Genomic DNA, 21,949 nt, shown 5'->3' with positions numbered 1-21,949 from the left:
ATCAAGTATGCTTAATACTTGTACATATTAGAAATAAATTTTAAAGTCTATTAATAATGAAAATAACTTCACTAAAAACTCATTAAAAGCCAAAAATGGCATTTTAGCATCAAATAATATAAACTTTTACAATATCTGTTATGTTTAACAGACGTGCAATAAAGTAACCAATATTACTGAATCATTTAATTTTAGTTTTGAGAGTAGGTAATATTCACATAGTTTAAAATTCAAAACATACAAAAAATCACCATCAAATTAGTTTCACTGGTCATCACCTAAGAGCACACTTAGGAATAACATTAATCGGGTGTGAGGTAGATGTGGGTGGGGGAGGGGATGGGTGTATACATACATAATGAGTGCGATGTGCACCATCTAGGGGATGGACACGCTTGAAGCTCTGATTCGGGGGGGTGGGGCAAGGGCAATATATGTAACGTAAACTTTTTTGCCCCCATAATATGCTTAAATTAAAAAAACATTCAAAAAGGATATACAATAAAAAGTCTCTGTCCCCTCCCCTCCATCCCCCAGCCACCCATAAAGAAGAAAAACAAATATCACTACTATGTAATCAGGGGATATATATACTCTAATAGTTTCCTGTGGGACCACAGACATGGTAACACTTTTCATAACACAAGAAATAACAATTTCTTTTTGAATTGGGATTATTTTAAAGCTCACCAAACAGAAAACATCTGGATGACAAGAGATTCACATACGAATGCCAAAAAGAAGATCAAATGGAATAAAGTATGACCAAGGAATACTGGAAGAACACAACAAAATAAAATAAACAAAAATATCAGCTAGATATATAAATTAGTCCTGACCAACACATGACAGAAAATCTGCACAAGTGAAACAAAGAACATGGTTACAAGTTTCTGTTCCTAGTTCCCAAATTAGTCACTGAAAAGCCAGCAACACAAACCAGACTTACAAAACTAACTCCTTCTTATGCATCAGATCATTCCTGAAGACTGACACCAACAAAACAATGGCATCTTTGGTACCCCAATGAACATCTGAAGGACTTACAAAGAAAAACATCAACTTACCAGCATAGGTCTCCTAAGGTAAAAGGCTTTCTACTTTCAAGACTGAATTGCCAATTCTCAATTATTAAGGGGCAAATTATTCAGCTAGGGGCGACTCTAGCTCTTATTTGTCCTTCCTTCCTTTCAGTTTAGCCATTTCACTAATGCTTTCACCTGAGAAGTAAAATGGCGTTCACTAAAAATACAATTGCAAGGTTGTGTACACCTGTAGTCCCAGCTACTTGGAAGGCTAAGGCAGGAAAATCATTTGAGCCCAGGAGTTTGAGGTTATGGTGAGTTATGATTGCATGACTACACACCAGACTGAGTGACAGAGTGAGACCCCATCTTTAAAATACTTTAAAAAAAAAACCCAAACCCCAAAGTAGTGCCTATAAAAGGTACAGCATGTGGAATGTAATAGATGCTCAATAAATGCATGTTAACTGTAATTTAGTAAGTAGTTGAGAACATCAATTTAGAAATTATGGTTTGTGGTTTATCCCCTAAAGAGTTAACCTGTAGGTTGAAAAATGAAATCGACCTCAAAGATAAACTGCTAAAGAACTCAAGTGATGCTAACAAATCTCTTTCACCAAGATCAGTAGTCTTAGGCCCCTCCATCTTTCTGTATGTTGATAATGATTCTCCTCATGATTGCTAGATAGCTTCTGCAACTCCAAGCATTATATTTTTGTATAACAATTTTAGGTAGAAGAAGAGGAAAGGATGATTTCTCTTTAAGCAAATTTTTCCTCCCTCCCTCTCTCCCTCCCTCCCTCCTTCATTTTCCCTCCTTCCTCCTGTCTCCTTCCTACCTTCCTTCTTTTCTTCCATTAGGGAAGACAGTTTTTACCTGAAATTATCCCAAAAGATTTTCCCTTCTATCTCATTGTTCCAGTTTGTTTCATATGCCTGTGCTTGCCTAGCTGCAAAGGAGTCTGGGGATGTGATTATCTTCTGGGAGGTGGGTCTTTGCCAGCAAGAAAGAAGGTAATGGAGGCAGTAATGTGGCTTTTGCTACATTACTATTTTGTCCTATTTGTCACAGGGACCCATTTCCAATTTACTCCTAGTGGTTCCCATGAAAGTATTAAAAAATGGGTTGGGTTTAGATTAGGAGGGATATCACTGTAATTCCAGTTGTCTCAAACAGACTGGGAATAAGGGACTCTTTGGAAACCATTTGTATTTCCTCTTCCCACTCCTTTTTTTATTTATTTATTTTTTATTATTCTTTTTTTCTTTTTTTGTTGTTGTTTTTTTTCCTTCCTCTACACAAGGAAACAACCAACTCCTTTTGAATTAAGTATGTTAGTTCAGAAGTAAGTTTTTGTATTTGTCATGGGTAATGGGCCACTAGGCCAATGGTCTCTTAGAATTCTCTTCTAAGGAATATAAAGGTGGTTAAAAATCTTGCCATTTTTGATCTTCTGATAATTTGGAGAAATGGTGGTCTAAGGGCCCTCAAGTCATTTTTTTTTTTTTTTTAAAAGACATTGTCTCACTATGTTGCCCAGGCTGGCCTTGAACTCCTGGGCTCAAGCAATCCTCCCACCTCAGCCTCCCAAAGTGCTGGGACTACAGACGTGAGCCACCACACCTGGCCCTATTATTTTAATTATCAAGATAAGCCCATAAGGAATTATAATTGTTATTATTTTACAAATGAGAAACATGAGGCTCAGAGATGTTGAAGTGACTTGCATCCAAGGTCACACAGTTAATAAGAGATTAAGAACTAGGAATCAGATCCAGGTTGTATGCTTCTAAACTAGTGTTTGTTCCAGCATCTCACATCTGTCCTACCACACAGATTACCTTCACAATCTCTCATATTTATATACCTGGGTGTGGCCAGGAAAAGTGAATACAAAATTATTCCTTTTTTTTTTTTTGGAGACAAGGTCTTGCTCTGTTGCCCAGGCTAGAGTGCAGTGGCATCATCATAGCTCACAGCTCATAGCTCACTTCAACCTCAAACTCCTGGGCTCAAGCAATCCTCCTGCCTCAGCCTTCCCAGTAGCTGGGACTACAGGCACATGCCAGCATACCCAGCTAATTCTTCTATTTTCTGTGGAGACAGAGTCTCCCTATGTTGCTCAGGCTGGTCTAGAACTCCTGGCCTCAAGAGATCCTCCCGCCTCAGCCTCCTAAAGTGCTGGGATTACAGGTGTGAGCCACTGCACCCAACACTATTCTCTTTTTATCTTTTTTGAGACAGATTCTATGTTGGCCAGGCTGGAGTGCCGTGGCTATTTACAGGCATAATATTAGTGCATTACAGCCTCAAATTCCTGGGCTCAAGCAATCCTCACACTCAGCCTCCCAAGTAGCTGGGACTATAGATACGTGCCACTGTGCCAGCTTAATGCTTCTATTCTTAGCCCTAATGGTAGGTAACGTTCATTATTAGATCTTAGTTTAATTCCATCAGGAGAGTATCCTCCATTCAAGTCTATAAATCATAAAATAACTTCACCTGCAGTGGGCTGCAATGGCTATCCCATGCAGAACTCAAACTTTTTAAATGTTAGGAGCAGATTAAGAACCTATGCATAATAGTTTATGAGCTAAGAAACCATTTAACAACAATAGGAAGAGTAGTATTACTAAAACCCTGACTCTTTTGACTCAAGTAAGCAGTGGTCTGTAACAAAAAAAATTTATTTTTCCAAGAGACCATCTCAAACTATACTTCCTCCTCTGCCTAGTTAGCATTTCCTTCTTAGTCTCCCCCTCAATAACTGACCATAATATGGAAGTATATATTTAAATTTTTAATTAATTTAGTCAGCTGAAGTTCCATTTTTTCCCCTCTCAAATGTTATTTAGGTGTGGTCCTACTTGATCTTTTTCCTTGCAGCCCTCAGTTTTAAAAAATTCCTCCTCTCAAGGTTTACATCATTTTTAAGCTCTATTTGAAAGAACACTAATTGAGAAGCAATGATTCTTCAGTGAATGAAAAAAAACCTGAGTCCAGGACCTGATCTTCTACTTTCAGTTTTCATCATATCCATTTAATAAAACACCATTGATTGCAAGACACATTATTTTACATTTCACTAAGAAAAAATGCGGTCAATTGACACAATACTCTATCACTTAGAATTTTTGTTTATACTTAATAAAAGATCTCTTTTAAACTATAGTCAGATGTTTAGCATATATTACTCTTGTGCATAATAAAAAAAATAACTGAAATAAATTGGTACATAAACTGGTCACACTCAGAGTCAAAGACTTATGAATCGCTTTTTGAATTAGTCATTGATATCCACATTTTTCCACACATTATCATCACCTATGCCATCAAAAGCCCAGGTGATCCAACATTTGTATTCCAACCACTGTCTCTGGGATTCTCTTTCAAGCCTGCTGATACCTATCCTGCAAGTTCTATGCATGAAGAGACAATGACAACTGCATCACAGCCAAAAGCAACTGTAAGATGCATCTTGATTTCACAATGTAAAAAAAAAAAAAAAAGGTATAATTTATGAAACACAATAACTTCCTTTGTTACCTTAAATAAGACAACATCCTTCTTGAACTTCAATTTCCACTAATAATAGTAGCTACCAATGCTGAATACCTACCATGCTCAGCATTTCACATATCTCATTTTACTTTTATAGAAAAGGAAAACGATAAGCATTAATCTTGTTTTACATATATGAGATATGAGGCTCAGAAAAGCTTAGAAACTTGCTCACGATTACACAGCTAATAAGTGGCAGAGCTGGATTTCAATCTCTGGTCTACCTACAATGTCCTTATTTTCTCCACTACTTCAGCAGTTCTCAAAATCTAATGCACATAAAAATCACCTCAGGTGATTCTGTCACAGAATGGGAAAAAATACTGCATATATTTGCAAATCATATACCTGATAAGATACAGATATAAAGAACTCTTTTGTGTGGGGGGGGGGACAGGGTCTTATTCTGTCACCCAAGCTGGAGCCTCGAACTCCTGGGCTCAAGCGATCCTCCTGCTTCAGCCATTGGAGCAGCTGGGACTACAGGCATGCACACCACACCTGGCTAATTTTTTTTATTTTTGTAGAGACAGAGTCTCACTATGTTGCCCAGGCTGGTCTTGAACTCCTGGCCTCAAGCAATCCTCCTGCCTCAGTCTCCCAAAGTGCCAGGATTTACAGGCATGAGTCACTGCACTCAACCTGATATAAAGAACTCTTACAACTCAATAAGAAAAAGACAACCCAATTATAAAATGGGCAAAGGATTTGAATAGATATTTCTCCAAAGAAGATATACAAATAGCCATAAGCATATGAAAAAATGTTCAACATCATAAGCTGTTAAGAAAATGCAAATCAAAGCCACTTATGATACCATTCATACCCACTAGAATGGCAATAATCAAAGACAGACAATAAAAGGCACTGGCAAGGATACGGAGAAACATGAACCATCATATATTATTGCTGACCGGAATATAAAAAGGTACATCTTCTTTGGAAAACAGTTTGAAAGTTCCTTAAAAAGTTAAACATAGAGTTACCACATGACCCAGAAATTCCACTTTTAGGTGTATATCCAGGAGAAATGAAAACATGTGTCCACACAAAAACTTGTACATGAATGTTCACAGCAGTACTATTCATAACAGCCAAAAAGTGGAAACAATGTAAATGTCTATCAACTGATGAACGGATTAATAAAATGTGGTATATCCACACAATGGGATATTATTCAGCAATAAAAAGGAATGAAGTACTGATACTACAAAATGATGAACCCTGAAAACAGTATGCTAAAAGAAGCCAGTCAAGAGAAACCACATATTGTAGGATTCCATGTAAACATATTCCATATCTATAGAGACAGAAAGTAGATTAGTGGTTGCTTATGGCTGGAGAAGGTGATGAGGAGTAACTGCTAATGGGTACAGGGTTTCTTTTAGGAGAGACAAAAATGTTTTACAGTTAAATTATGGTAATGGTCATACAACTCTTTGAATACACTCGAAAACATTGAATGCTACACTTTAAATGGGTTAATTGTATGGTATGGAATCATGTGTGATATGTAGTCATATCATGTTTAGATGACATGTAAATTATATCTCAATAAAGTTTTTTAAAAACTCTACAACGATTACCTCTAAAATCTCTTTCTAGATATAACAGTCTCTCCGTCTCTGAGATGATGAAAAAAAGTCTTAGAACATCTATAAACAAACTTGAGAATCCAATCCTCAGTTGACTCCTGTGAATCTACAGTTTAGAGAAAGTAACATACAGTACAGTAATTCCTCACATGATGTCTCTATATCTCCAGGTGTCTGCAAAGGTAGGTCAGGTGTTTCTTTAGCCAGTTTCAATTTTTTAGAATATCTATAAGAAATTACATACCCAGCCTTCTCTGGGTAAAGTTTTAAGTGTCTTTGCCTTTGGCTGGACTCACATTAGTAGTTTGCAAATACTGATTCAAAGCTGATTGATGGCTCAGTGTATGAAAAATTTTTTAAAATAGTATTAGTCAATAACATACTTTTTGATAGGCAAAATATTTCAAAAAATGGAACCTATGATGAGTTCCTTGGTTAAAAGCTTGGGAAACATAGATATAGGGGACAGTGCACTAGTCTGGAAATTAGGACAAATAGCTTAGAGTCCACACCAATGTAATTTACTTCTTCTCACTGTGCCTCAGTTTCCATAAAATGAACAAATGTGATAATATCCACCTGACTAAAATTCAGTGATTTTTCCATATTATATAATGATCTCCTAAAGATGTCTGCCAAGAAGGTAGCCCCAGGAAAGAACCTTTCTTAACTGACTCTGTTTGTTACATCATAAGGATAAACAATCCAAGATTACATAGGCTCTAATGTTCAGAAACTTACTTGTTAAGTGGACTTAAAAAGGAAAGAGAGAAAAAAGAATAAACTAAAAAGAAAGTAAAGTGTGCTTTTCTACTGCTGACAGCAAAAGTCAACAGGAAACATATCAGTATAAAATCTCTCCAAAGCATGGAATGTCCCTGATTAACAACAAATGAATTTTCTTTCCTTTTCATACTTCACTCCTAACATACCAGCTTCCAAATGCATCCCTAAAACAAATGAACTGAAGAAGGGAAGGAGAGCCAAGGAAAAAATCTGTATCATAACTGGTCTCCTCCCTTCAAAATTACAGAAGATGAGAAGGGGGTAAAGGGGTAGCTGTTAGCCAAAATCCAGCATAAAATTCTCCTATTTACAGTTTAATGTATTGTGGGGGGTTGTTTTGGTCTTAGTCATAAAAACTTTTCTGTGTCTACTGCTAATTTCTTCATATTAAAAATGAAAAGCAGGCCAGGCGCGGTGGCTCATGCCTGTAATCCTAGCACTCTGGGAGGCTGAGGTGGGAGGATTACTTGAGGTCAGGAGTTCGAGATCAGCCTGAGCAAGAGTGAGACCCCATCTCTAAAAAACTAAAAACAATTTTTAAAAAAGAATAAAAAGATATTTGCACATTTCTGAGTGAATTCATACTAACTTAAATAGAGCATAAAACTGGCAGGGTGACACCAGTGAGAAGGAACACTATATGTGGAGTTTCAGGGAGGAGAGTAGTGGAAGGAAGTGTCAAAAAGGAAAAGCAGGCAAGATTCTTTACAACTTGATATATACAAAAACCCAAGTTCAGAGATGTCTAATGAATTTTTAAAAGGTCATTCCACTTGCTAGGGCAGACCAGAAAAGCCAGACCACCTCCCTCCTCAAGCAACTTTAGTTATCATGAATATCAAGAGTAGGCAAGTTTCAACTTTCAATTCAGTATTATCATTGAAAAAAAAAGCAAATTAGAAACCTAACCTCATGTTTTAGTAGGTAATATAGTATTCTATTCACAACTATGCAGGAGTGAAGGGATTCATTCCATTAATTTAACACAAATAAAAGAACTCACTGAGTCCTTTAAAATAATAAAGAGTCTATTAATCCTTGTAGTGCCAACAATCTCTGCATTTACCTATTATATATAAATAGAGATACAGTGTACATCAAATAGCATAGCACATTTAAAGTGCACACATGAATCAAAGTATAACACAAGGTGAACAGATACTCCTATAGCCCCCTACAAACACAGCTTATAAAATATCTCACCTAAGAACAAATACGGTACATTTAAATATAACCAGTCACATTCATTTAATAATTCTGCCAGCCTAAACAAAGGGTAAAAAGATATAAAAATGAATAAGAGCCCCTAATCTCAAGGAATTCACACGAGGGGGGAAGCTAGAAGCATGTGCAAAATCAAAATCTTTTGAGACCACACAGAACAATAAATTTGCAGTTAGTGGTAACCAGAATTTACCAGTGAAAATGTGAGAGGAAGGGTATCAACAGGCAAAGGGAACAGTACAAACAAAGGTATGAATGTAGAGTGCACAATTAGATAACCAGGTGTCCTGAGTGGCCAGAGCAGAGGGAATAAAAAGGATGCACGGGCATGAAATGGTAGTATATAATTAAGCTAAATAGTAATCAAGTAAGCTTGCAGCTAGGTCACAGAGAACCATATATACCATGACAAGGTGTTCAGCCTATCCAGAAGGCCACAAAGAGGTGATATATAATAAACAATATTTTTAGAAAGCTAACTGGTAGCAACATAGATGACATATTTAAAAGCAGTGATGGGGAATGGAAGATACAAGGATGTTACTGCAATAATTAGCATATTACTGTAAAAACACAAGTGAAATGTAATGGATCAGCAATTAATACAAACTAAACAACAGCAGCAGGGACAATGGCCTACATCAACTTAGCTTAGATGGGCGCCACATCTTACACGCACTGTCAGTTGATCTGCACAACCATTGTGAATATAGGCCATTACTGCCTCATTCTACAAATAAGAAAACTGAAGTTTAGAAAGATTAAGTCATTTCCAGAAATCAGCACAGATAGCAGGTGACAGAGTCTGGACACAGACTCAGGACTGTCTGACTCCAATGTCCATATTCCTGACCATAAGCTCCTGCACCAAGGTACAGGTAATAGGGGGAAAAGAGAAAAAATTACAATCAAGAAGTCTTTAGAAAATATAATCAACAAGATTTAATGGCCATTGACCACCCACATCTCACATGGGATTTTCACTTACACACTAATTTTGCCATCCTGAACTGCTTCTGAAAATTTATTACTTCCCTCATCTAGAGATTTCTACCAAAACACCTTAGTTCACCTAACATGTTAAAAACCCTGAATTTTTAACCATATGAAAAGTTTCAGATATCTTGCACAGGGATTTTTAAGTCTAAAAATTTCCTTGTGCCCACAAGAAGTAAAGAAAAAAAAAAAGACAAATATGAAATTAAAATGGAGTACTTTTCAGTCAGAAAACAACTTGATATGTCTTGATATATCAAAGTTGTATGAAAATAGATTCATATGCTTTAATCAGAAACCCTGCAAAGACAAGTATACAACAGAAATGTTCATAAACAGTCCCTAAGTTAAATATGGGTGAGAAAAAAAGGAAACCCTTAAACTAAAATCTTTGGGCTATAAACAATTCAGCTATCCAAACATATATAATTTTATCATAACATACAGTTAATATTTTTCATGAAACCATCATGATGTTAGTGTGCTACAAGAAAAATAGGCAACTGATAAGGCTTCCAGACTCAATTCCAATCTGATAAATGTATTACTTAAGGAAAATAAGAATTGTAGGCCAGGTGCGGTGGCTTACGCCTGTAATCCTAGCACTCTGGGAGGCCGAGGCGGGTGGATTGCTCGAGGTCAGGAGTTCGAGACCAGCCTTAGCAAGAGTGAGACCCCCCCCCCCCATCTCCACTAAAAAAAAAAATAGAAAGAAATTATCTGGCCAACTAAAAATATATATAGAAAAAAATTAGCCAGGCATGGTGGCGCATGCCTGTAGTCCCAGCTACTCGGGAGGTTGAGGCAGTAGGATCGCTTAAGCCCAGGAGTTTGAGGTTGCTGTGAGCTAGGCTGATGCGACGGCACTCACTCTAGCCCAGGCAACAGAGTGAGACTCTGTCTCAAAAAAAAAAAAAAAAAAAAGAATTGTAGCCACTCTGTTTCAACATACAAATCATCTTCCATCCTACAAAAATACCTTCGTTGACCTGTCAGTTTATATTACAGGATTGTTAAATAAGTGGTATTTCTGTCAATAAAATAAGTCATGCTTCCCTCTATAAAGATACAGATTTTCACAATGTTAGCGAGATGTCTTATCTATTAAATTCAAAGTCATCTTAATTATGAATACAAGTAACTTTAATAATAAAATAAAATATGATAAACACACTTCTCACTGAATTTAACACTCAAAGACAAAGTTCTATTTGTCACGTTCTAACAAATAGTGCTAGCATATAATCATCTGGGGTTGACTGGCTCAACCCCAGATATTAACCATTAACCACAGGTATTGGTTTAAAAAACTACACATAAAATTGTTAAGGTCAATAAATAATTTTACAATTCAGTGGAAAGATTATTTAAATAAGAATTCTTACTTCAATGATATAATTTGACTGATAGACTTTTAAGGTCCTTGTATTTTCATAACAGTTATTTGTACACTATAGGATCCCCCACTGAAGGAAAAAGTTTGTATTGTATTAGTTCCAGTTATAATTTCCAGCTGAGTCAAAGTTCTAACAGCCTTAAAGCAGGAAATCCAAAAGGAAATTCCATCATCAGTTCCTGGGGCTTGGTAACTCAAAGATTCTTTGAAACAGAGATATAAAAGTTCTTCAACTATTTACTATAACCTTACCTCATATCTTCAAGCAAATCACATTCTGCTTGATGTTTGGCTTGAAGTTTTGTCATCTGCTCAACTTGAATGTTTTTCAGTTCTTGTGTAACTTTCACCTAAAATATACCATATGTTTATGAAGGCCTTACTACAACTTTAACAAAAAAAGAAAACTGCTTTTAAGGAAAATACTTCACATTTGTCAGAATATATACCTCTTGCCTCTCCCCTAAAGACCATAAATCAATCCATTATTGGCCATTTAGTTTTATTTACTGAAGATACTTAATGAAAAAACTAGCCAAATAACCTGAAACAGGTTATTTGAGACTGAAAGAAAATACACGGGTATAAAAATTACAGAGTAAAGAGATGCAAAACGAACTGCCAGTCATTCCATTTCATGCACAAGCTCAATACACATCTAGGTGTTCTTAGAGTTTTAAGAGCCTATTTCTCCCAAAAAGGATTCAAAGGCATTAACTACCAGGAGAGGTGAGCAGAGTGTAGATGGCAGACGGAAACCTAAGAATACCTAACACTTAATGACCGAAATTTACACAATCATGAAATAATATGCATGAATCGACCACATAAATTATTCCATAATGGCTGCGAGAAAGCACACTGTCTCAGGATGATGCCCACCACTCACTGACAGCGCATCAAATCACAATCTCTTTCTCACAAAGGAGAAAGCAAAAGTGACCTTCCAGCATATGCAGTGCTTTTAAACTACCCCAGCAAGCCGGTCCCGTGGCGGCTCCACTTCAAACAGTGAGAACAGCAAATGCCAGCTGGCTAGAGCCTCGCCCCTCAGGCCGGGACCCCAGGGTTTGAGGTTACGTCAAGAATCCCGGCCGCCAGAGCGGGACTACCCAGAGGGATGGGGGTGCGTGTTCGAAAGAAAAAGACCTTTAACTGGAGAAACCCGGATTAAGAAAGAGAGAAGAGGAAGCAGACATTCGACAAATGTTTGCCCAAGAGGGGAGGATAGAACGGCCTCCTCCACCTAGTGCCCGGAGTAGACACTCAGTATCCATCTGCAGGATTAAAAAGACAAGGACACAGCCTCGGCCCCTGGGAAAGCTACGGAAGGGCGCAGTGGGGAAGCTGCTGACAAGCCAGGAGCACCCGTCACTCCCACCCCTAGCCATCCAAGCCCGGATCGCAGTGCACACGCCACGCACGGCCTTGTTCTCGCTTTCCTAGGGACAGCACCACCGCCTCCTTGCCCCCTAGCCGGGAGGCAGGACGGGGGGAAGGCAGGCCCCGTCGATCCCCAATTTGTTTTCCCCTGGGGTGGAGAGGCAGTGACTATTCCAACTTCTTTTCGGTCGCCTCGTGGGAAAAGCAGGCCAAACCTTAAGGCTAGGCTTGAAACAAATCCCACGCAAATTTGCAAACGGGCGGGGGTGGCGACAAGCGGCTGGAGGACTCAAACCTGGTGCAGACTAAACAATCACACACGCACAAGGCACTGCAAAGCTGCAGAGACTACCCCGCCTCCCCTCAGTGCAGCCCCGAGAATGCACTTTGCAGCGGACAGCACTGCCATGCGCGCACGCCACACACAAATGCACACCTGAAACTCTTGTGGTCTGGGGGTCTCCGGTGCAGAGGACAAGCCCCGGCCGCCCCTAGGTCAGAAAGGCACCTCGCGCGCGCTCCCCGCTAGGAGCCGGCGGCAACTCGGTGACAAGCGCGAGGCGAGGGCGGTCACGGCCCCTTGCGAGCAGGGGGAGGGGGCGCAGCGGTCTCTCCAGCCGCGTTCCTTGTACGCATCCCCCCAAAACCCCAAAGCCCCCAGCTGCGCCCTTACCTTCCTCGGCGGTGGCTGCATGATGCTGAAGGGACATCAATCCTCCCACGACGGCAGCTTTAGCAAGGGCCAGGAGGAGGAAGAGGGCGGGAGAGGAGGGGGCGACCCGGGGAGCGGGCGCGCGCGCGCGTGTATGTGTGTGTAAAATGAGCGCCTGAGGAGGAGGACGGGCCCCGGACGGAGCAAGGCCGGCGGACGACTGGAGGACCCGGGTCGGAGAGCGAGTGTGAAGAGAAGGGGGAGGAGCACCGGGAAGGCCTGGGGCCCGGGCGGCCCGGGGGGTGTGTGAGGAAGGAGGCGGAGACCGAGAGGGGGCGGGGGCCCCGGAGCGGGGGCGTGAGGGTCTCCCGGCTCGCCAGCGGCGGCTGAGGAGCTGCCGCGTTGTCCGCAGTCCGGGTCCGCCGCCGGCTCTGCTGCTCCCGGCAGCCGCGACGGCCCCCACCCCACCCACCCAGGCAGTCCAGCCCTCGCTGGGCCCAACGCCCCCGCCCGGCCCGGGGAGGAGGAAGGCGGCGCCGCACTCCCCGCTAGGGCTCCACCACTCAGGCCGCGGGAATTTCCGGCCCCACCGCGAGGCGCGGCGCCCCGCTCCGGCGGCGGAGGGAACCGCTCCGTCCAGAGCTGGGTTCGAGGGGCCGAGCCAGGCAGCAAGGAGGGAGCGGGGCCGCAGCGCGAGGCTTCGTATCGCGGCGGGGGATGGGGGGAACTAACGGATTGCTCGGGGGATGGGAGAGATAGCAAGGCTAGCGGAGAGCAAAAATCCCCCCTTTCTCGCCGAGAGTGGCACGTTCCAAACGCCTCCTGTCCCCCCTCCCCCACACTGGGAGCCAGACGGGGGCTTCCCGCGCGCTTTCCCGCCAGCCCTCCGCGGCGCGCGCCTCCAGTCGGGGGCGCGCACGTGGGCTGGAGAGGGCTCTGCGCCGACGCACGCGCACAGGCCGCCCCCGCCTCCTGCCTGGCTTTGCGGCTGCAGAGTATGTGTGTACGGAAGGGCTGGGGGGCGGCTCTCACAGTGAAATTTTTGTGAGCCGTGGGGAGGGGGCAACATGCCTGTGGGAGTAGGAGAATTCCATTTTTTGCTTCCTTTCTGTCCCCCAACATCCCCGTCTCCCTGCCAGCTAGATGTTCACGAAGGGGGCGAGCAAGGACAAGTCCTTTTGCGGCTGGCCGCAGGTGCCAGGCCATTGCGATTGTGGGGCGGAAAGGCAGTTGCCAGGCAAAGGAGAAAACAGCTCTCTACTACAGGACTCTCAAGTCAAAGATCGCGGGCCCTTGTGCTGGAAGGGAGCTGAGAGGTCATTAAGGCCAGGGCCCCCATTTCACAGATGAAGAGGCTAGTGCCCATAGAGTGAAGACTTTGTGAAGGTCACACAGCAGGACTAAAAAATCTCTGGGTCAGGAAGGGTTCTATGGGCTATTTATGTAAAAAGAAAAAAAACAGGTGCAGGATGATAACCATGAGGAAAAGTAGAGGAGGCAGGAGGGGCCATGGAGGAAGGCCTTGTATGGGAGTCAGGACCTCTGTCTGGGTGCCAGTCCACTCTGCCTGCCCTTGACTGCCAGAAATCGGGAAGGTGGAACTTGAACTCAGGTTGTTTACATTGAGTTAGCATAGATTCTTATAAAGAAAAGTGGTAAAATCAGAGCTATGCTTGAGTCAAATGAATCTAGTGCTGTGTGTGTATGAACTAAGAGACCAGTCTTCCTATTTCCAGTTTCAAAAGTCAGTCAGCCCTTCAACAGAATCCTTAATTAGATTAGAGAAGGCCTGGGTCTGGGTCAAGGGAGCAGGTGGGTGGAGACCCCAGGCCCTGACAGCTGTGGGGCAGCAGCTAAAGCCCAGGCTACAGGTAGGTAGGCTGAGCTCCTGTCTCAGCTGCATCATCAGTTCATTATGAAGCCTTGGGCTCGTCAGTTTACCTCTTTCAGCCTTTGTTTTTTCACTTGTATAATGGAGGTATAATAGCAGCCTCACAGGCTTGTTGTATTAAATAGAATTTCTCTTCCCACAGGGCCTGGCACATAGTGCTCAATAAAGGCTCATCGATTCATCATTCAAAAAATATTTACTAAGGTCCTGCTTTGTGTCAAGCCTGTGCCAGGCACTGGGGATATAGGGGTGAGCAAGATAGAATCACCCTAGGCCTTCACCAAGCCTGAATTCCAAACCAACCATTCCATGAATGTCACTAGGCTAGTGGAAGAAGGGTAACGCAGTGCTTGCCCAGACGCAGCGTTCTGCACTTAGCAGGTGCTTGACAAAGATTTGTTGAATCCTAGTCCTGAGTGTAACTGATCTTGCCCAGAGATTAACCTCCCTCCAATTCTCTCAGAAAGTGAGTTCTGAGGCATAAAGGTGCTGGGTGTTAGGAGACTTGAGATCCAGCCTCTACCACTGCTCTGTTGGGCCTTCTCTGGGCCTTGGTGCCCAACGACAGAATAAGGTGGGTACGTGAGCCTAGAACTTAGTAGGCTTTTCACAGATGAAGTCAGACTCTGGGGCTTTATTTTATGAATTTAGGAGAGCATCCTCTACCTGATTTGCCATCATTCTAAAGCCAGGAGTGGCACTGACTTTCTGGAATGATTTCCTTTGGAGGTGTTAAAAAGAACTAAGAGTAATACCAGATGGGCTTACCTGCTAACTCCTTTTTCAAGAATGTGATTTTTTAAAATGTATTTTAATATTTACCAAGTGCCTTTTCCAAACTCTAAACTTGCGTATTATTTTTATGAGCTAATCTTCACTGTAACCCTATGAGATAGTATTGTTTTCTTCATTTCTACAGATAAAGAACTAGAAGCTCAGTGAAGATAAGTGACTTGCCCTGAAGTGATGGATTTGGGAGTAGAACCCAGTTCTCTCATGAGGAATGTTCTTCTATGAAGAATTTTCAAAGGAATTGGGAGTGTTCACTCAGGAAAAAAGCAGCCGTAGGAGGATATAATCAATTATGTTACAAACTCCACCAGACAGGGCAAGAGATTTCTGTGACTTATATAAGCCTGATTTAAAATGTATCATTTTGAACAAGACTGGGGATGGCCAGAACCTTGCTCCTGCAATGCAAGGAAGCACCGTGGTACCAGATCTCTTGAGATTCTTTGAGCAGCATGCACTGTGGCCCCAGAGACAGAACTGGGACAAGTCTTAACTGTGTCTCAGGAAGGAGGTTTTCCAGACAGATCTGCCCCTGGAGGGTGAGCTCCCCATCCCTGGGGCTGTGCGAGCAGGTGCTGACTTCCACCAAAAGGCCACAGGTAGGATTCTCACCCTGGAAAGAAATTAGTAACAGCTCCCATTTATTTTGCCTCTTCATGTTTCAAGCATTGAAGTAGGCGTGTTATTTACATTGTGTCCAACCCTCACAACAACCACTTGTGATACATATGACCCCATTTCACAGATTTCACAGACTGAGGTTCAGAAGTGAAATGACCTACCCAAGGTCACATAGCTAGTGAAGGAGAACGAGGCCTGGTCCCTGGCTCTGAAGCTGTGCTCTCTGAAGTGTGCTACAGTTCAGTCTCCCAGAAAGAATGTGATTCTAAAGGTTGTCAGAGCCAGGATTAAAAGCTGGCCTGGAGCAAGTATATGAGTGGGCATTGGAAGACCAGCTATTCTGATATTCCACAAGGCTTCCCGGAGAAAGTGCAGGGAGGCAAAGTATGCAGCAGCCCTTTAGTATGGCTAGCATACAAGCAGCAGCCCACTCCCAGTCCAGCACAAGCACCCAGGACAGATTAACACTCCATTCAAGGCTCTCCAGAGAAGGTAACCACCAGTCCACCTGCCCACACTGTACCGAGGCACTGCCCACCCTTCCTGCACCTGGGGTCCACAGCCTTCTCTACTGCCTCTTCCTCTGTGTCATTATACCCCACCCACATTGGCACAGGCTGCTCGGGAATGCTTGTCAGCAGGTCCAGATGCCAGCCATTCCCTGCCTGAGCCCCACCAATCCCAGCTGGGGATGCTGCTGCAGACAGTGCAATCTAGCATTGTATGTGGGGGGGACCCCCCCATTCACCTCCTTGCCACCCCCAGTCACCTTTCCCCACCCCCCCACCCCCATCCACCTTTGCTCCTCCCTGAGCCAATTCCACCAGTCAGACTTGGGTGGGAATGTGCCTGTCTCCTCAATGGTCACCTCTCAGGACAGAATCCCAGCACAGTGGAATAAAGCTTCAAGATGGGTGGCCACCCGAGGAAGGCAAGGGCTCTCCTAGGATATACCAAAAGTTTGTGGCAGAACCAAGTCTTTAATTCCATCCAGTGTCACTCAGCAAGCCCCTTATTCTGGGCTTAGTCATAAGCAGGTTTCTGGGGTGACCCAGGCCCTGCCCACCAGGAGTTCTCAATCTCAACACATGGACCAAAGGTCACAGCAGTGAATCAGGACATGCGTGGCCAGGGGAGTCATAGGGACCCAGATCCCACCAGGTGGTAGCAGGGAACAAAGGCCAGAGGCAAGCCCTAAGAGGCAGGCACCAGGACAGGAATTATCCTGCCAAGTAGTGCCCCTGCCAGGAAATATTACAACTTAGGGGATGGAGGGATGAGAATTCAGTCCCAGGGATATGGGAGTTGCTGACAGGCACATGGTTTTGACATCAGGAGGCAGGAAGCCACAGTTCTAATCCTATCTTTGCCAGGTATTCACTGAGTGTGACTTCTGACACATCACTGTCCTCTTAGCCTTGATTTCCACATCTGTAACAAACTCTGTCTTCCTTCTAGAGGGGCTGTGCAGGTTAAGTGAAGTAACAGGATGTCATCTATAAAGGGCTGAGGAGCCATGTAAGCAAGTGACTGCTGATCCTGAGGTGCATCGGTGACGGAGTGACTGCTGTACTGAATGCTGATGAGACCCTTCCTCCTGGAGCTGCACTGTGAGTCCACCTCTGACAACTGGCACCGATGAGTAAAACAGTCAAGTTTGGGTGGAGGGGTGAGGTTACACGGGGGTTGGGTAATGAGTTAGAAGTCTGGTTCCTCCTCTGCCCGGCTTTGAATTCTTAATCACATCTTGAAACCTCTCTTGAGCTGTGTTCCCTTGTCTATAAAAGGAGGATAATGGTTCTTTCCAGGGTCGTGGTGGGAATTAAATGGGAATGCTTATGTAAAGTGCCTGCAGCCATGCTGGCCCACAAATATGAGTTTCCTTTGTTGAGTTTTTCTTCAGTTTCTCTTCATTTTACTCTGGTTTTATTTATAAATTAAAAAATAAAACAGAAGCCAGGTGCAGTGGCTCACACCTGTAATCCTACCACTTTGGGAGGCTGAGGCAGGAGGATCATTTAAGGCCAGGAGTTTGAGACCAGCCTGAGCCAACATAGTGAGACTTGGTCTCCACACAAATATCTTTAAAAATTAGCCACATCTACTTGGCTGAGGCAAGAGGATCGCTTGAGTCCAGGAGTTTGAGGTTGCAGTGAGCTATGATGACACCACTGCACTCTAGCCTGGGTGACAGACCCTTTCTCAAAAAAATAAAAAAATAAAACAGAGACGAGGGGGGAAACAAGAAAAATAAAACAAAAAGAGGAATTCACATGGGGGAAATTGAGCCTGACTAGAGTCCCTGTTCTCCTCCTTACTCATTATGAGGACCTGGGAAGTCCCTGCCTCTCCCTCAGCCTCGGTTTTCACATCTGTAACACCAGGGGTTCCACCAGGGAGTTTCTCCAAGGCCCAGCCTGGGAAGTGCAGGATGCTCCCAGTCCTTGAGCCGCTTCCCTGGAGAGGACCCTGCAGGCTGAGCTGGAGAAGCAGGGTCAGGCAGGGACCAGGGGAGGGAGATAGGAGTTGGGGAGGGACAGCAGCATAGGGAGGTGGCAGCTCTGTCACCACCATGAGCAGGCCCTGCCCAGGAAAGCTGCCTGCCTGTTTTCCCACAGCCTCCCCAGTTAATGCCAAAACAAAACACACTTGCCTGCTCCCTGCCGGAGGGCTGGCAGACATCCTGGCATCCTGCCTCTCCTCCGTGGGCATCCGCCCTTCCCCTGTCTGTGGCACCACCCTCAGCCACAAAGTCGGCTCAGTTTCTGGAGAGGAGCCTCCCCAGGGTCTGCACTCCCCCTCCCATTTTTGGCTTTCCTAAGTGGACACCTCCAACTCCTACGCCTGCCTGTCTTCCCCATGTAACCTTGGCCCTGAGACGTGATCTAATTCTCACTATGCTGCTGTGGGCAGAGCATGTGGCATCAGAATGCCGGTAGCTGCTGTCCGTCACTATGGGAGGGAATTCCCCAGCTTGAGAAAGCTCTTCCAACAGAAGGGAGCAGGTGGTGAGTCTCCCTGAAGAGGCAGACGCTGCCAACGCTGTAGGCAGAGCCAATCGTGGGGTAAGGAGCATCCTATCCACCAGCCCCAGCCTTCTGTCTGATGCTTATCTACATTAGGCTCATTAATGATAATGGCTCATGCTTTATAATATTAATAGTTACTATGTTGCAGACACCATCCCAAGCACTTCATGAAAAAAACTAATTTAATTTTCACAACAGTTGTGGGGTAGGTACTACTATTAGCGCCATTTTACAAATGAGGCATTGATAGGTTAAGTACTTGCCTAAGGTCATGCAGCCAGTAAGTGGCAAACTAAGTTATACCCAATAATCAGGCTATAGGGTCTGTGCTATTAACTGCTAAACTTATCTGCCACAAAAAGATAGTGGTGGGACCACTCATAAAATCCAGGTCCAAACTTGGAGCATGGTAAGATGCTTGCCCTGGTATCTTAGAATCCAAGCATTTTCCCAGATGTGCCTAAGGTGAGAATCACTTGGGGGTACTTATTTAAAATACATGGCCCCCAGCCCCTGCTCTGAAGATTCAGTAAATTTGATGTGGGAGGAGAGGCAGTGCCTGACATGTGGAAATTGCTCAATAAATATTTGTTAAATGAATGAATGCCCCAGACTTCTCTGAGCCTCCTCTCATCTCTAAAATGGGCTTATAGTTCCCTACCCTCCCCCATTTCCAAGTGTGGCTCTGTGTTGAGCCAGTGTGTGTCTGCTCCAGCTCTGCTTGGGTGTGGGGAGTTGTTTATAAGCATGCCCGGCTGGCTCCTAATAATAGCTGTAATAATAATAGCTAACATTTCTTGAATGCTTAGGGGGTACCAGGCACAGCTCTGAGGGCTTTGACTGTGTTAACCCATTGATTCTCACAACATTCAATTATCCTGATTTTAAGAATGGGGTTAAGTAACTTTCCTGAGAGCGCACAATTAATAAGAAGTAGGATTTGAACCCAGATGGTCCTGCTCCAGTGTCCAGAGGTTAAGCGCTCCATGATAGTTGCTGGACTCACCCAGATCTCTCAATATAGATGGAGAGACAAGATCTAAAATTCCCTTACTATTATTTGAGTCTGAGTAAGAAATTCCAAAGCACAGGATCAAAGTGCTGTGGTAGTTCCAAGTGGAGGAAGGCCGCCTCTGTCTAGAGGAGGATCCCGGGAAGTCTGCATTGGAAGTGGGCCTTGACACATGGGAGGTGGGCACATCCTGGAGAGGGACAGAGAAAGCAAAAACTACAGGCTAGGTGGGCCTGGGCCATGTTTAGAAACAGTCGTGAATAAAGAATGCTGGGAAATAAGCCTGCAAAGGTGGACTGCGGCCTTGGGTGGCCTCTTTGATGTTTGCTCTAAATTTTTTTTAAAAGTGCTTATCACACTCTGTAATAGGCACATATATCAGCCATCTCATCATGTATCAGTGTCCTCCCATCCTTACAGACCTCTGGGAAGAGATTTTGTTTGTCACTGGATCCCCAGCACCTAGGACAAGGTGTGGCACCCAGCAGGCACCCTGGATGGATGGACGTGAAGGCCTGAAGACCCAGGGGTTTACCAGCAGTGGAACATTAACAGTGAGCAGCCTGGTCACGGAATAGAAGGCCCAGTCCCGCAGCCTAAGAGAGGATGTGCCTGAGGGCCTGCACGAGCCTGTCCTCTCTGCTCATGTTCAGCCTCTGTCCTCACCTGCTGAGCTGGGACTATGACCTCACTGTTACTCCACCCAGGGGGATGCTCGTGAGTGAGTGGCCCAAAAGGAAAGCATGGGGTGGGTCTGAAGGACAAGACACCTTGGGCTTTGTCACACTAACTCTAGTGCCTTTCCTCCCTGCACATTGGGCATTTAGCATAGGATCTTGGCTAAGAGTTGGGTTAAGTTCTAAGTCAAACTGACCAGTTTGACCTTTGATCCTGCTGCTTTCTAGCTACATGGCCTTAACTGCATAATCTGGATACTGCAAACCTCTCCACCATCATCTCACAGCACCTCCCTCCACTATGTTCTACTGGTCCTGTTTACCCTTGGCACAGCTCTGACCCTCTCTGGGCTTCAGTCACTGCATGTGTTGGGATAGTCACCCTTGAGGCCCATGTGCTCTGTCATTCTCTAGTTCTGTAACCATCAAAACCAGAGAGTGCTTTCTATATAGTGGCAGAATGAATCTAAAAGTGATGCTTCATCTTTTCTCTCTGGAGCAGCTGGAGAAACCTTCTCCAACCCAGCACTGATCATAGAGAAGTGACATAGGCACCTTCCAGATATTGCTTCTGGGTAATGATCTTTTGGGCACATCTGGAGATGTTTCATCTCCATTTGCACCCCCACCCAGACCCTGCATTGTGCCCCAGGAGGCTGACCCCTGTGGGCTGCACCACCAGGCCCCTTGCCCACTGGCTTCCACTTGGCTTTGTACAATGAGGAGATTAGAGGATGAGAGAAGATGGAGGTCAAGGTATTTCTTTCCCTGCTCCCTCCATGATCACGGTTCCTGCCAGGCAGCTGAGCTCTCACTGGGTTCCAGTGACATGATTCCTGATGCCCTTGAGTCCTAGGGCATAAGGGTTTCTGACAGTTGGCGGCCTCTGGGTGGGTGCCTCACCATCCTTTCATTGGTTCCCTTAACCTGCCCATACCTCAGTGCAGTAGCCCCTCCATTAAAGTCTCTTCATTTGGACCTTAGGGGTGAATTGCTTTCTACTGGTCCCCTAACTAATACCTGACCCTCCACCTGGGTGTGCCCATGCAATTCAAGCAGGTAAGACTTTCCCCAGCCCGTGAACAGCCCCTTCCAGTATTCCTGCTTTAGGCCATGCACACTCAGCGCTAGCTTCTTTCAGGGGCCCAAGGTCTGATTCTGACTTATCTGTCACTCTCAAAGAACTCTTGTGGGCAGAGTCAGATGAGACAGGTGCACCTGCAACAAGGTAACAGTGACTAATGTGGTGAACCAACACTACAGAACAAAACACGCCTCAAGGCAGAAAATGGTCATGCCACTGCTCAG

General features: G+C 44.1%; 1 protein-coding gene and 1 long non-coding RNA gene across 3 annotated transcripts in view; one reads left to right on the top strand and one right to left on the bottom strand.

Moving 5' to 3' along the window:
• FCHSD2 (FCH and double SH3 domains 2) overlaps window positions 1–13,112 on the bottom strand; it is a 251,191-nt gene extending 238,079 nt beyond the window's left edge. Inside the window, exons 1-2 of the mRNA XM_045555521.1 lie at window positions 12,641–13,112; window positions 10,837–10,934 (exon numbers count right to left, since the gene is read on the bottom strand). Of these exons, the coding sequence (XP_045411477.1) occupies window positions 10,837–10,934; window positions 12,641–12,661 (119 nt within the window). The 5' untranslated portion in view covers window positions 12,662–13,112. The remainder of the gene's footprint in view (window positions 1–10,836; window positions 10,935–12,640) is intronic.
• Window positions 13,113–15,069: 1,957 nt separating this feature from the next.
• LOC123641064 lies at window positions 15,070–20,408 on the top strand. 2 transcript variants are annotated; one of them, XR_006736211.1, is made up of 4 exons: window positions 15,070–15,084; window positions 15,430–15,901; window positions 17,382–17,533; window positions 20,385–20,408. It is a non-coding gene; the product is annotated as an uncharacterized LOC123641064 (long non-coding RNA). The 2 variants fall into 2 exon arrangements; XR_006736210.1 differs by lacking the exon at window positions 20,385–20,408 and having other exon boundaries at window positions 17,382–17,668.
• The last annotated feature ends 1,541 nt before the right edge of the window (window positions 20,409–21,949 follow it).

The sequence above is a fragment of the Lemur catta genome, chromosome 7, assembly GCF_020740605.2.
Source record: "Lemur catta isolate mLemCat1 chromosome 7, mLemCat1.pri, whole genome shotgun sequence".
Classification (NCBI taxonomy): domain Eukaryota; kingdom Metazoa; phylum Chordata; class Mammalia; order Primates; family Lemuridae; genus Lemur; species Lemur catta.
This window is presented reverse-complemented; position numbering and strand designations above follow the sequence as displayed.